The sequence below is a fragment of the Toxorhynchites rutilus genome, chromosome 2, assembly GCF_029784135.1.
Source record: "Toxorhynchites rutilus septentrionalis strain SRP chromosome 2, ASM2978413v1, whole genome shotgun sequence".
Taxonomy (NCBI): domain Eukaryota; kingdom Metazoa; phylum Arthropoda; class Insecta; order Diptera; family Culicidae; genus Toxorhynchites; species Toxorhynchites rutilus.
The window spans coordinates 178,101,770-178,114,366 of NC_073745.1; the positions used below are offsets into that span (position 1 = coordinate 178,101,770).

Here is a 12,597-nt window from a genome sequence, read left to right on the forward strand (position 1 = left end):
CTAGTACAGTTGTATGTCTGTCATAAGTATAACCGGACCGAGTTGTAAACAACTGTAATTGACAGAACCAAAATGTCAGTGAACCGCAGCAATATTGGGTACACTGGCAATATGAGGGATTTGACGTTTTAGTCATACCCCAGCAACCAACAGTTTGGTCGGGTCGGCTCTCTGGTGCAAAAACCGACCCAACTGAATCGGCGTAATGTGCGCACACGCATACCTCTCCGTACTGATTAAGAAGACGACAAATCAGTCTGCAGTCTGCGGGGGCTCTTACTTGATGTTATTTGGATGCTTAAAACACGTTAAAACAAACGTTATTCCACATTTTCCGATTTTTCGCTAATTGATGAAAAATGTAGTTCGCTCATTTTGATTACCTTGATTATTTTTGCCTTAAAACAATAATTTCTCTATGTAGTGGATTATTATAGGAAAAGTAACACTTGGATCTTTTTTGACATTTTCATTGGATTCTTTTTGACAACAGCTGCTCTCAGCTACATGTAGCAGAAATTTAACGGTTTTGATTTCTAAGATTACTGCAGAAGAATTATCTTTTTGGCAAAATGTTGGTTCAACCAAAAACGTAAATAAACAAAGCCCGAGTCACGAAAACGTTTGTACCTTTGATACGAAAAAAACATTTGACAGATAATGCATGGGAAAAAAACATGGTTTTTCATGCAAAATGCACTTTAAAAATTAATTTGGTTCACAAAGCATTACCTAGCCATCACATAACCATCACAGCCATAACATAAATTAATAAAAAGTTGGAATATACATTATATTTTCATGGTTTTGATTTCATTATTGTTCTATATGTCATATATTTATATCTAGGTGCCAATTCCATTAAATTGCTTTTTAAAATCCTATTCAAGTTGAACGAGTAAAGTGTCACCCATATCTAGGTGACGAATCGACGAACGTATTAATGAATAATCATTAATTTTCAACGGGTAGGTATAATGGTAATCGATGGATCATTTATAAATACAGAATACACTCACCTTCACGGTATTTTTCTCGAAGCTGAAGCAATTTATGTACATTGTCTGTCTCTTTCTGTTCTTCATGTTTTAATTGCTCAACGGCTTTTCTGTGATCCATTTCATCTCGAGCGATTTGCATTGCACGTTCTGTTTTCTGGAAAATTCATAAATTTTTCTTTATTATCAGCGAAGATAAATACTTTATATTAGGTATTATTCGAAAAAGTTGAACCATTCTTAACACTTTGACGGCCATGAGTGCCGTACTGCACTTATTATTCCGTTGAGCCCATGAGTGCAGCACTGCACACGCGAAATCTCCCAAAATTTCAAACGTGTGCGCTACAGCACACATTTTACGTTAGAACTAATGTGTTTCTCGTTTTCTACTGGCCTCATTGCGATCCCATAATTTGGCATCATTGCTTGTATTATTCTACCAATTACAATTTATCGCTGCCTGAAATGCTCCGAAAAGTTTTGACGTAGGATTACGTCATTCGGGAACATATTGGGGTACAAAATGAAAATCGAAAATTGGGCACATCGTGAAAATTGTCCAATTTCAAACGCTTATTGCTCAGTCATTTCATGATGGATTGATGACATTTTTGCGTCAATCGATTTCGGTACTTCATAACAATTTTTTTATTGAATAAAATAATATATGTCATGAAACTAACTATCGAACAATTGAAAAATCTCAACCCCTATCCTAACGGAAATACCCACTTCAATAAAACGGCCCATTTAAGGGCCACCAAATCATTATCAAGGAGTAATTCTTAAAACATATCCAAAATCAACAGATAGCCTAACGGAATCCTACGTCAACTATGCGGTCGTGTCTCGGACACAACCCTCCTGTGACTTTTTTTAAGTCTGGATTGTTTTAATAGAAGACATTTTACGAATTTTGAAATAATGTTATAAAAAATGTAGTTTCGAAAAAATAAATTGTTTTATAATTATTTTTATCAATATTTTACTCGTTTACCTTGAGTTAGTGCCGCGTGTGCGTACTACACACGGGTAGTGTTTACCCTTATATGGCAGATGAGGATGAAATTTTATGCTAGATGGGTTCCTGGCACCATCTAGTATAAGAATCAACCATTGGACTCTCCAGGTTTTTACGAACTTTTTGGCCAAAACACCATGACCGTCAAAGTGTATTGTGAAACTTTGTTACATTGCGGATGTTATATTTTCGACGTTGCCGATCAGAGATGTTATGTCATTCCGTATATAAAAGTTATATCAGCCTCGAAAAATTATATCTGAGGAAATTTCACATTTCCGAGAAGCCCATACCGTTCTGTTTCAAATTCCGAACACTCAAACTTTATTAACCGTTGAATAGTATCTCATTATTCAAAATGGTTTCAAAATGGATTCACAAGAGCAATTCGATTTTTGAATGTATTAGATTCTTCTTTCCACATTATCACAATAAAATTGATTTATAATCAATAACTTCCATGGATGCAAGTCGCACTATAGAAATTCATTGATCAATATTTGGTCCATTTTTTTCCTTTTATATTTAAATTTTTACATGCAAACTGTCTACAGGAGACTTTCAGAACTCACCAAGACAAACACTTTTCAATGCAGAATTTGTCAATATCTCAATCCTACTCAGGGTACTCATACTCTGTTTGATCGAAGCCAAATATTTGACTCTTTTTGACAGATAAAATTTGATCAACGTATACTGGTCAACTATATTCGACACAAAACACGACAAGCAAATATTCAGTTATTGGATGCCTAAATATCGTTTCGGTCAAACCTGTCGGTATATGGTTAGGTTACCTTAAATATTTCAGTAAATTTATTTTTCCATGTTCGTTTTTTGACATTATTTGCCAATGATGACAATCTAAGAATGGAAAACAATATAGTGTTAGTATAAATCTCAAACCAAACTTTATCTGCCAGAAAATATTAAATATTCTACCTCCGGACAAACAGTGTACGGCCAACTTCAGTTATTGATATTTGTTCCCCAATAATACGCCCTCTTCATTTACTTGTTGTTCTTTCTGGGGCAAACATAAAAAATGTGTACTGGCTGCATTTGGAAGGGCATACTTGACTCTACTTAATGTGAAATTTAAAAAAAATGTTATTTTTGTGTTTGAATATACTGAAATCATGAGTTTTTGGATGAAAAAAAAATCAATAACTTTGAAAATGATTAAGATATTGACAAGTTCTGCATTGCAATATGTTTGTTTTGATAAGTTCTAAAAGTCGTCGGAATACAGTTAGCATGTAGAATATAAAAGTTAAAGCAAAAAATTTTTTTTCATAGCTACCCTAATGCACTTAGAAAAAAAGGGCTAAATCAGGTTGTATTAAAAAATAGAAAAAAACTTTGTTATATAACGATCTTAAAGATCTTCGAGCGCTTTCTATCTAAATTGCATTAGCGCGTAGTGAGGGTAGACGGCGACCTCGGCAAAGTATGAAAATGGCGCCCCAAAAAGTACCACTTTTCTCGTCTATTTTCACTAGTTTTGAGATTGTAATATTTTGTAAAACTACTCACTTATGTCAGCAGTTTATTCGTATTTAAAATTCTAGAAATATCCCAGCTTCGTTTATTCTTTAGTCAAATATTTGCCTTGCGTGTTTTAGCTAAAAGCAAAATGATCCACGATTGCGATTTTTTCCAAATTCATTTGCAAACAGGTTGCCAAATAGTAATCTGTCAAAGGAGAGCGATGTTTTGTTTCGATTGTATTCATAGTGGAAAAAATTGTTTTCGGGTATAAGTATATCCGAAAAAAGTTACCGAAAATGCAACACATTTCCTCGCAAACTAAATTGCAACAAGTACAGTAAATATATTTTTGATATTGGACTACTTTCAAAATCAGAGATTTTAAAAATATATCGCTATTAAAATTGAGGATTCCATTTTCAATTAATTCTTTTTAATTTCATTGATATTTCTTCTATGTTGATTGCATCATTGAATGGAAATGACATGAATTATATTATGTCGTCTTTTTTTTAATAGCTTTAAATCTTCTGTCGAACTCATTTCGTAATGAAGAAATTTGATCTGAATAACGATCGTATTCATGTGTATTAATCTGCTGATTTAGTCGCAATACTTTCGAATTGCTTCAAGTTTCGTCTTCTAAATTATGCTTCCAATAGTGTTTTCAGTTTTTTCCTTGATGTTTCGAATTTAATTCATTTTGCTTCGCTTAGATGACACAACGAAAAACGATATCATGCATTATTTATGGAGGATATGATTTCTTGGTAGTTGCCATTAATTCTTTAAAAAATAAACATGGCACCTCGGGGTGTAATAATAATAAAAATATTTAATTCTCAATTCTATTGCCCTGAATTTACATTTCTACAAACTGATTTCTATACGTATTTAACTGACTATTTTGAGTCTCAAATTCCTCACATCATCGGATTTCAATATTTTTGCGCACAGTATTTGCTGATGAATACAATGGCAATTAATAAAACATGGAATATTACCATCAATTTTGCAATGATTCATAAATGCATTATGATTTCCATTAGTCGTAATCGATACCAATATTTTTTATTGGAAATCATGTTTTAGCGATGAAGGACTTGAACGAGTCGTATATATATTTCGACATGTCGTTTGTCCCTTCATTGATAAAAATACTTCTTTATTAGACAAATCCTGCAAACACATCCTCATTGATACACATAACCGTGAACATTCGTCGAGTTGTACTTTTAGCTTCTGTTCTACTTATAATTGTTTTCTCGACAGCAACTTTTATTTAATCAAAGCAATTATTTCAGATAATTCCCCTGATGCCAGGGCGCGGCAACTGAGGATAGTCGGCTGACTAACCGATTGACTATATCCATAGTCAGTCGGTAAATGACTTCTGGCTCTTCACGCATAAACATAAAATTAGGGTCGCGAGTAGCTAAGATATTGCGAACTGTAATGCATGAGTGTACTCCTTGAGCCTCTAAATCGGCAACCCGTTTAATTCTTTCATTGCAAAATTCATTACATGACCAAACAACGTGCTCGATGTCATGATTTCCTTGACCACAATTGCATAAATTGTTAGTAGCAAAACCTATGCGGAAGAGATGCGCATTTAGCGCGGAATGATTGGACATCAATCTAGACATAGTTCTAATAAAATTTCTGTCAAGATCTAACCCTTTAAACCAGGCCTTCGTTGAAACTTTGGGGATAATAGAGTATAGCCATCTCCCAAGGTCACCTCTGTTCCATTGAGTGACTGCTGTCGGGAAATGGAGAAGAATTCCCGATACGCTATTTGTCTTTCAAAAACTGTGCCCTGCATACTACCCATCTTTGCGAGTGTATCCGCTTCCTCATTACCAGGAATAGAGCAATGGGAAGGAATCCAAATGAAAGTGATTCGAATACTTTTATCAACAAGAGAATTCAATGCATTCCTAATTTCGATAAGAAAATATGATGCTTTCGTCTGTTGTTTCAAGGATTGAATGGCTTGTATACTGCTAAGACTATCCGAGAAAATAAAATAGTGATCAGGTGGTAAGGACTCAATGGTCTTAATTGCATGATATATTGCAGCCAGTTCGGCAACATACACTGAACAAGGGTCTTCAAGTTTATGAAAGCTAGTGTAATGTTCATTAAAGATACCAAAACCAGTGGATCCGTTGATTCTTGAACCATCAGTGAAAAACATTCTTGAAGAATTGATATGGTTGTATTTTGAAGCGAAAATATTAGGGATTAACGATGATCGAAGATGATCTGAAATGTCTCGAGTTTCGTCCTTCATAGAAAGATCGAAATCAACGGAAGATCTGCAAAAGTTCGGAAAGCTAACATTATTGACTGCTGAAGGTTTTATTTCTTGAGAAATGTAATGAGAGTACAGATCCAGGGATCTAGACCGTTGGTTCAACTCGAGAAGCTTCTTACAATTCTCAATTACTAATGGGTTCATGATTTCACTTCGGATTAAAAAGCGATAGGCCGAACCTGCAATGGTAAAACACCTGCCAAGACTTCAAGGTTCATGTTGTGTGTTGATTGCATGCACTGTTGAAGTATGTCATAATTTTTTCCATTTTTTTAAATATTGTAACTGCAAGGAGGCTATGAGAAATATATATTCGCTTGGAAACCGACAGAAGTCAGACGTCTTTTCTTTTCTCGTGAAAAAGCCAGAAGAAAATCGAAAATTTGGAAATTCTTCGTTTTGTGACGACATCTCTCAAGTTTTCTGGAAAACCATCCAATACGCAGCCATCAAATCCATTCTCGACGGTGTGATCCACCACAACAAGAATCTTTTGGGCCGTCGCATACTGACGGTGTAAAACCCTTCGATCAGGAACGGGTAAGCCCCATCATTTGGTCCTTCGAACCGGATCGAAGGTTCCCCCGACCAGAAGGGCAGGTGTGGTGAGTACACCATTTTGTTTGCAAGTTCATTTGGTGGTGTTGGGTGGCAAGTAGACTCGCGTGGGTGGTATGCCCGGGTCGGGAAGGATTTTTAACGTTCGTTTTTGCGCACCATCCTCGAGTTATTCGTTCGCCTAAAAAGTGGTAAACCGTGACGGAAAGGATACATTCGTTCGATTTTTACCATTTTTCGATATCCGCGTTGTGTAAAAGACATTACAACGCACAATTTACGTTCCAATCTTCCGAATTTTGATTCCGTATATTCGATCTGTGGTGGTAGTGAAGTGGTGATAGTGTAGTGAACCAAGATGTCCAGACCAGAGAAGAAGTTGGTCGAATGCTTTATGAAGCGCAAAGCACTATTCGTCGTTCGTGATTCCGTTGAAGTGATCATCAATAATTTTGACAACCAGAATGACGTTTTCCAGATTCCGATTCGTGTTGAAGCGTTGGACAGAGTCTACAACGAATTCCTTGACCTGCAAACGGAGATCGAAAAGTATGATGATCCTGAGAAGTTTGAGGAGCATATGCAAGAGCGAGCAACGTTCGAGGCGCGATACTGTTCGGCTAAAGGTTTTTTATTGATGAAACGTTCCATAGATCACAACCAACCAGCATTGAACACGTCTTTTACAGCCAATCATCCTCCAGCGAATTTCCACCTGCGATTACCCAAGATTGACCTTCCAAAGTTTGACGGAGATTTGTCTAGATGGCTTTCCTTCCGTGATACGTTTACATCCATGGTCCATTCCAATGCGGATATTCCGACAGTAGCGAAGATGCAGTACCTCTTACAATCACTGGAAGGAGAAGCTCATAAGCCATTCGAGTCAACCGATATAAGTGCGGATAATTACGCATTAACTTGGGACGCTTTATTGAAGCGTTACGACAATAAACGTTATTTGAAGCTTCAGCTATTCCGAGCTTTGTATGACCTCCCGCCACTCAACAAAGAGTCACCCCAAGAGCTGCATGACCTGGTTGATGACTACCAACGGCATGTCAAGGGTTTAGCGAAGCTGAACGAACCAGTCATCCACTGGGACACACCGTTAATCAACCTGCTAAGCTACAAGCTGGATTCAACAACCCTCCGAGCCTGGGAGGAGAAGACTAGTAGCGCTGATGACATCACTTACGAGGAGTTGGTTGATTTCTTGTACCAGCGGGTCCGAATGTTGAAGTCCGTCGTCACCGATCTGCAGCAACGCTCCAATCAAGTCGGCCAAGTCAAGGTGGCCGGTTCCACACCAAACCAGAAGAAGCCATTCAAGATGGTATCCAATTCCGCCACGACCGAAACTAAGAGTTTCATTCCGCATTGTATTGCTTGTCCAGAAAACCATTTGTTATTCCAATGTCCAGCATTTTCCAAGATGTCCGTTTGTCAACGCAGAGAACTGGTATCCCAAAAACGCCTATGCTGGAATTGTTTCCGTTCTGGACACCAAAGTAGGAATTGTACGTCCAAGTATGATTGCCGAAATTGTCACCAGAGACACCACACGCTGCTGCACGAATCTGCAGTCCCGAAGGTACAATCCACTCCAGTTGTCATGTCTGGTCAGTCATCCCAGCAACCGAATCCACCCACGTTGACTGTTGTCGAATCCCCTGGATCAGCGAATCCGAATCCCCAAGTGAGTTTGTCGGCACAGTCGTATCAGTCCACTGTCCTATTGGAAACGGTTAACCTCCTTGTCGTAGACCAGAATGGCAAAGAGCATCCTGCTCGCGCGCTCCTAGATTAGGGATCAATGTGCAGTTTTATTACGAAGAAATTATCCAATGTACTCAACCTCCGCCGCACGAAAGTTGACATCGCCGTGTCTGGAATCGGTGAAGCATCGAAGCAGATCAAGCGCAAGTTGACTGCTACGATTAAATCCAAGTTGCTTTCGTATAGTGCAACTCTCGATTTTCTGATTTTGAAGAAACCCACAGTATTCCTGCCAACTACGCCGATTGATATTTCCTCGTGGCAGTTCCCTGATGTTCCGTTAGCCGACCCACGATTCCACATTCCAGCCGACGTTGACATGATTGTCGGTGGAGAAGTATATTATGACCTACACACCGGTTGTAAGATTTCCTGCGGCGAAGGAAAACCTGTATTCGTCGAAACCTCGTTCGGATGGACTGTTTCTGGGAAAGTAGTCATCACATCACCCGATGTTCCACGTGTTTGTCACCTCACCACTGTAGACCGAAACCTGGAACAAGCCCTCCAGAAGTTCTGGGAGCTAGAAGCTGTTGAACCCTGCTCCATGTTATCCGCTGAAGAAAATTTCTGTGAAGATCAGTATGCCACTACCACCACTCGCGATTCGTCGGGTCGTTACGTTGTGTCCTTGCCAATCACCCGCGATCCGCTCGTCACCCTCGGCGAATCACGTTCAATCGCCGAGCGTCGCTTCTTGAACCTTGAAAAACGACTTGAGCGAGATCCAACCACCAAAGCTGCCTACTGCCGCTTCATGGAGGAATACGAACGCCTAAACCACATGAAGAAGCTCGTGGATCCAGTAGACGAAACCAAGCCACACTGTTTTCTCCCACACCACCCGGTGTTCAAGGAATCCAGCACCACTACGAAGGTTCGAGTTGTGTTCGATGCATCCTGCAAGACGTCTTCTGGATTCTCTGTGAATGACCTGCAACTAGTTGGACCCGTCGTTCAAGATGATCTGCTATCGATCCACATCCGATTCCGCATCCACCAAATTGCATTCGTCGCCGACGTCGAAAAAATGTATCGACAGATCCTATTGCGTCAGCCGTTTCGTCGATATCAGCTCATCCTCTGGCGTCCTAGTCCAAACCAGCCAATTGCTACGTACGAACTGAACACTGTAACGTACGGTTTCGCGTCATCACCATTCTTAGCTACACGCACCCTTCAGAAAATCGCGCAGGACACAAGTGATATCTATCCAGCCGCAGCCGCGGTAGCCCAGAAGGATTTCTACGTGGATGATTTCCTGTCTGGTGCCGACACCGTTGAATCCGCTATCCAAATACGCCAAGAAATGACTGCCATGCTTTCAGCAGCAGGTTTCCCGTTGAAGAAGTGGGCTTCAAACTCACCAGAAGTCCTAGTGGATATTCCCGAAGAAGACCTAGCCTTTGCACCGTACCATGATCTCCAGGACGATCAATCCGTTTCCACACTCGGACTCATCTGGGAACCGAGAATCGACATGATGAGTTTCAAGGTTCAACTTCCACTGCCAGCATCTGTTTTAACTAAGCGGAAGATTATGTCGTACGTGGCGCAGATTTTTGACCCACTTGGCCTGGTGGGACCAATCATAGTCATCGCCAAACTCTTCATGCAGTGTCTATGGGCATTGAAAACCGAAGCTGGAGATTCATATGAGTGGGATCGTCCTCTTCCTCCACGTTTGCAATCCAAGTGGAAGGAGTTCCACGAAACGTTAGATACTATCGCATCTCTTCGAATTCCACGCTGTGTAACCGTAGCAAACGCAACCTCATTCCAACTCCATTTCTTTTCCGATGCCTCACAGAAGGCTTACGGAGCATGTTGTTATGTCCGCTCAGAATCCGCTGGGGTTGTTCGTGTCCAATTGCTGACTTCCAAGTCCAAAGTTGCACCGCTGGCCAAACAACAAACCATCGCACGTCTGGAGTTATGTGGGGCTGTACTCGCATCCAATCTCTATAAAAAGGTGGCCCATTCCATTCCGAAACCTGCTGAATTCTTCTGTTGGACAGATTCGTCAACTGTATTACATTGGTTGGAGTCTTCGCCGTCCCGATGGAAAACTTTCGTAGCTAATCGGGTAGCTCTGATTCAAGAAGCTACAGAATCCTGCCACTGGAACCATGTTTCCGGAACATCCAATCCAGCTGATCCCCTCTCTCATGGCGTCAATCCAATCGATCTCAAACAACTTCCCATTTGGTGGAACGGTCCGAACTGGTTATCCCTGCCACCATCCGATTGGCCTGTTAACGAAATGCCATCCCTTGACCCACATTGGATGTCGGAGGCCAAAACCAACGTAACCATGATAGCCACACTCAAGTCCAACTTTTCCGATAAATTATTCAGCCGATACTCCTGCTTCAGCAAACTTCGTCGATCTATTGCATACTGGATGCGATATTTCCGTGCCCTGAAAGCCGCCGTCAAGAAGACCACCATCGAACCTTTTGAGACCTTAACAACTGACGACCTCCGTGATGCAGACATCGCCCTTTCTCGGCTAGCCCAACGCGAATCATTTCCAGAAGAAATGTCCAATCTTATATCCGGGGAACGTATTCCTACATCGTCAGCATTGAAGTGGTTGCAACCGAAAGTCAGCAAGGAAGGTGTCATCCGAGTTGGTGGAAGACTCGGCAACGCCCCCGTGTCCGAAGATGTAAAGTTCCCAATTGTCCTCTCGTCGAAGCACCGGTTATCCGTCCTGCTAGCCAAGTACTACCACCATATGCTGCTCCATGCCGGTCCCCAGTTGATGCTTTCTTCGATTCGCCAGAAATTCTGGATCATCGGTGGCCGTAACTTAGTTCGCCGCACGTACCACCAATGTCACACGTGCTTCCGCCACAAACCCACCCTGGTGCAGCAGAGTATCGCCGACCTGCCTACAACAAGAGTGACTCCGACCAGACCATTCGCCGTATGCGGTATTGATTACTGCGGTCCCGTATATATCAAATCTCCGGTGCGTAACCGGACTCCTACTAAAGCGTACATCGCAATATTTGTATGCTTCGCTACACGTGCCGTCCATATCGAGCTTGTATCTAATATGTCAACACCGGCTTTTATGGCCGCTCTCCGCCGTTTCGTCGCCCGCCGTGGAAAGATGAAGGAAATCCACAGCGACAACGGCACCGCCTTCAAGGGCGCAGCAAAACGAACTGCACAGACTCTACGCCATGTTAAAATCCAACCAAACCGAACGAAAGCAGATCCTCGACTGGTGTGCAGAGAACGAGATTATCTGGCGTTTCAACCCTCCGCGAGCACCACACTTTGGAGGGCTGTGGGAAGCAGCCGTTAAATCAGCTAAGCATCACCTGTTACGTGAAATCGGCAATGTAAACGTTGGCTACGAGGACATGTGCACTTTATTGGCCCAAATTGAAATGTGCCTGAATTCGAGGCCCCTGGTTCCAATTCCAACCGATCCTTCAGACCTGGAAGTCTTAACTCCAGGACATTTCCTGATTGGAGCCAGTTTCCAAGCCGTTCCGGAAAACAACTTGTGCGACATTCCGGATAATCGTCTGACGCACTTTGAGCTCGCTCAGAAGCGATTCCAACGAATCTGGTCCAGATGGGCACCAGAATACCTCCAGAAACTCCAGTCACGCGTTACAAGGTCCAAGCCACCAGTAACCATCAAACCAGGTGCCGTCGTGGTAATCAAAGACGACAATCTACCACCAATACAATGGACGCTCGGAAGGATCACTAAGGTTCATCCGGGCAAAGACGGAGTGGTACGTGTCGTCACCCTGAAGACTGCATCATCCGAAGCAATCGTCAGACCTGTGGCGAAGATTGCGCTATTACCAACAGCAGAAAATCATCATCCGGATCCTGAAAAATGAGACCTGGTAGAGCACGCCAAAATTTGCTCGATGCCTTCGTGGGAACCAAGCAGATGACGATACCCTGGGCTACTTATAACAATCTACATCGAGTTCAATGCCCGGCGAACCATAACAAACCGATCGTGGCCGGCAAATCACGTGCTTCTGTTGCGTCTTCACAACAACTGAGACTAGTCTCGAATCTTTAGATATTTAGTTTAAAAACAACGACAACATTGTTAAGTAATAGAATTGAACTAGCTAAACCAGTTCAAGGTGGCCGGAATGTTGAAGTATGTCATAATTTTTTCCATTTTTTTAAATATTGTAACTGCAAGGAGGCTATGAGAAATATATATTCGCTTGGAAACCGACAGAAGTCAGACGTCTTTTCTTTTCTCGTGAAGAAGCCAGAAGAAAATCGAAAATTTGGAAATTCTTCGTTTTGTGACGACATCTCTCAAGTTTTCTAGAAAACCATCCAATACGCAGCCATCAAATCCATTCTCGACGGTGTGATTCACCACAACAAGAATCTTTTGGGCCGTCGCATACTGACGGTGTAAAACC

The 12,597-nt window shown here is 41.4% G+C and overlaps 1 protein-coding gene across 2 annotated transcripts in view; it reads right to left on the reverse strand.

The window, feature by feature from the left end:
* The window catches only part of LOC129769085 (cilia- and flagella-associated protein 45), a 78,796-nt gene that overhangs the window by 12,574 nt on the left and 53,625 nt on the right, over positions 1–12,597 (reverse strand). For both annotated transcript variants that reach the window (XM_055771105.1, XM_055771104.1), the window contains one exon: positions 1,020–1,155. In XM_055771105.1, the coding sequence (XP_055627080.1) occupies positions 1,020–1,155 (136 nt within the window). The remainder of the gene's footprint in view (positions 1–1,019; positions 1,156–12,597) is intronic.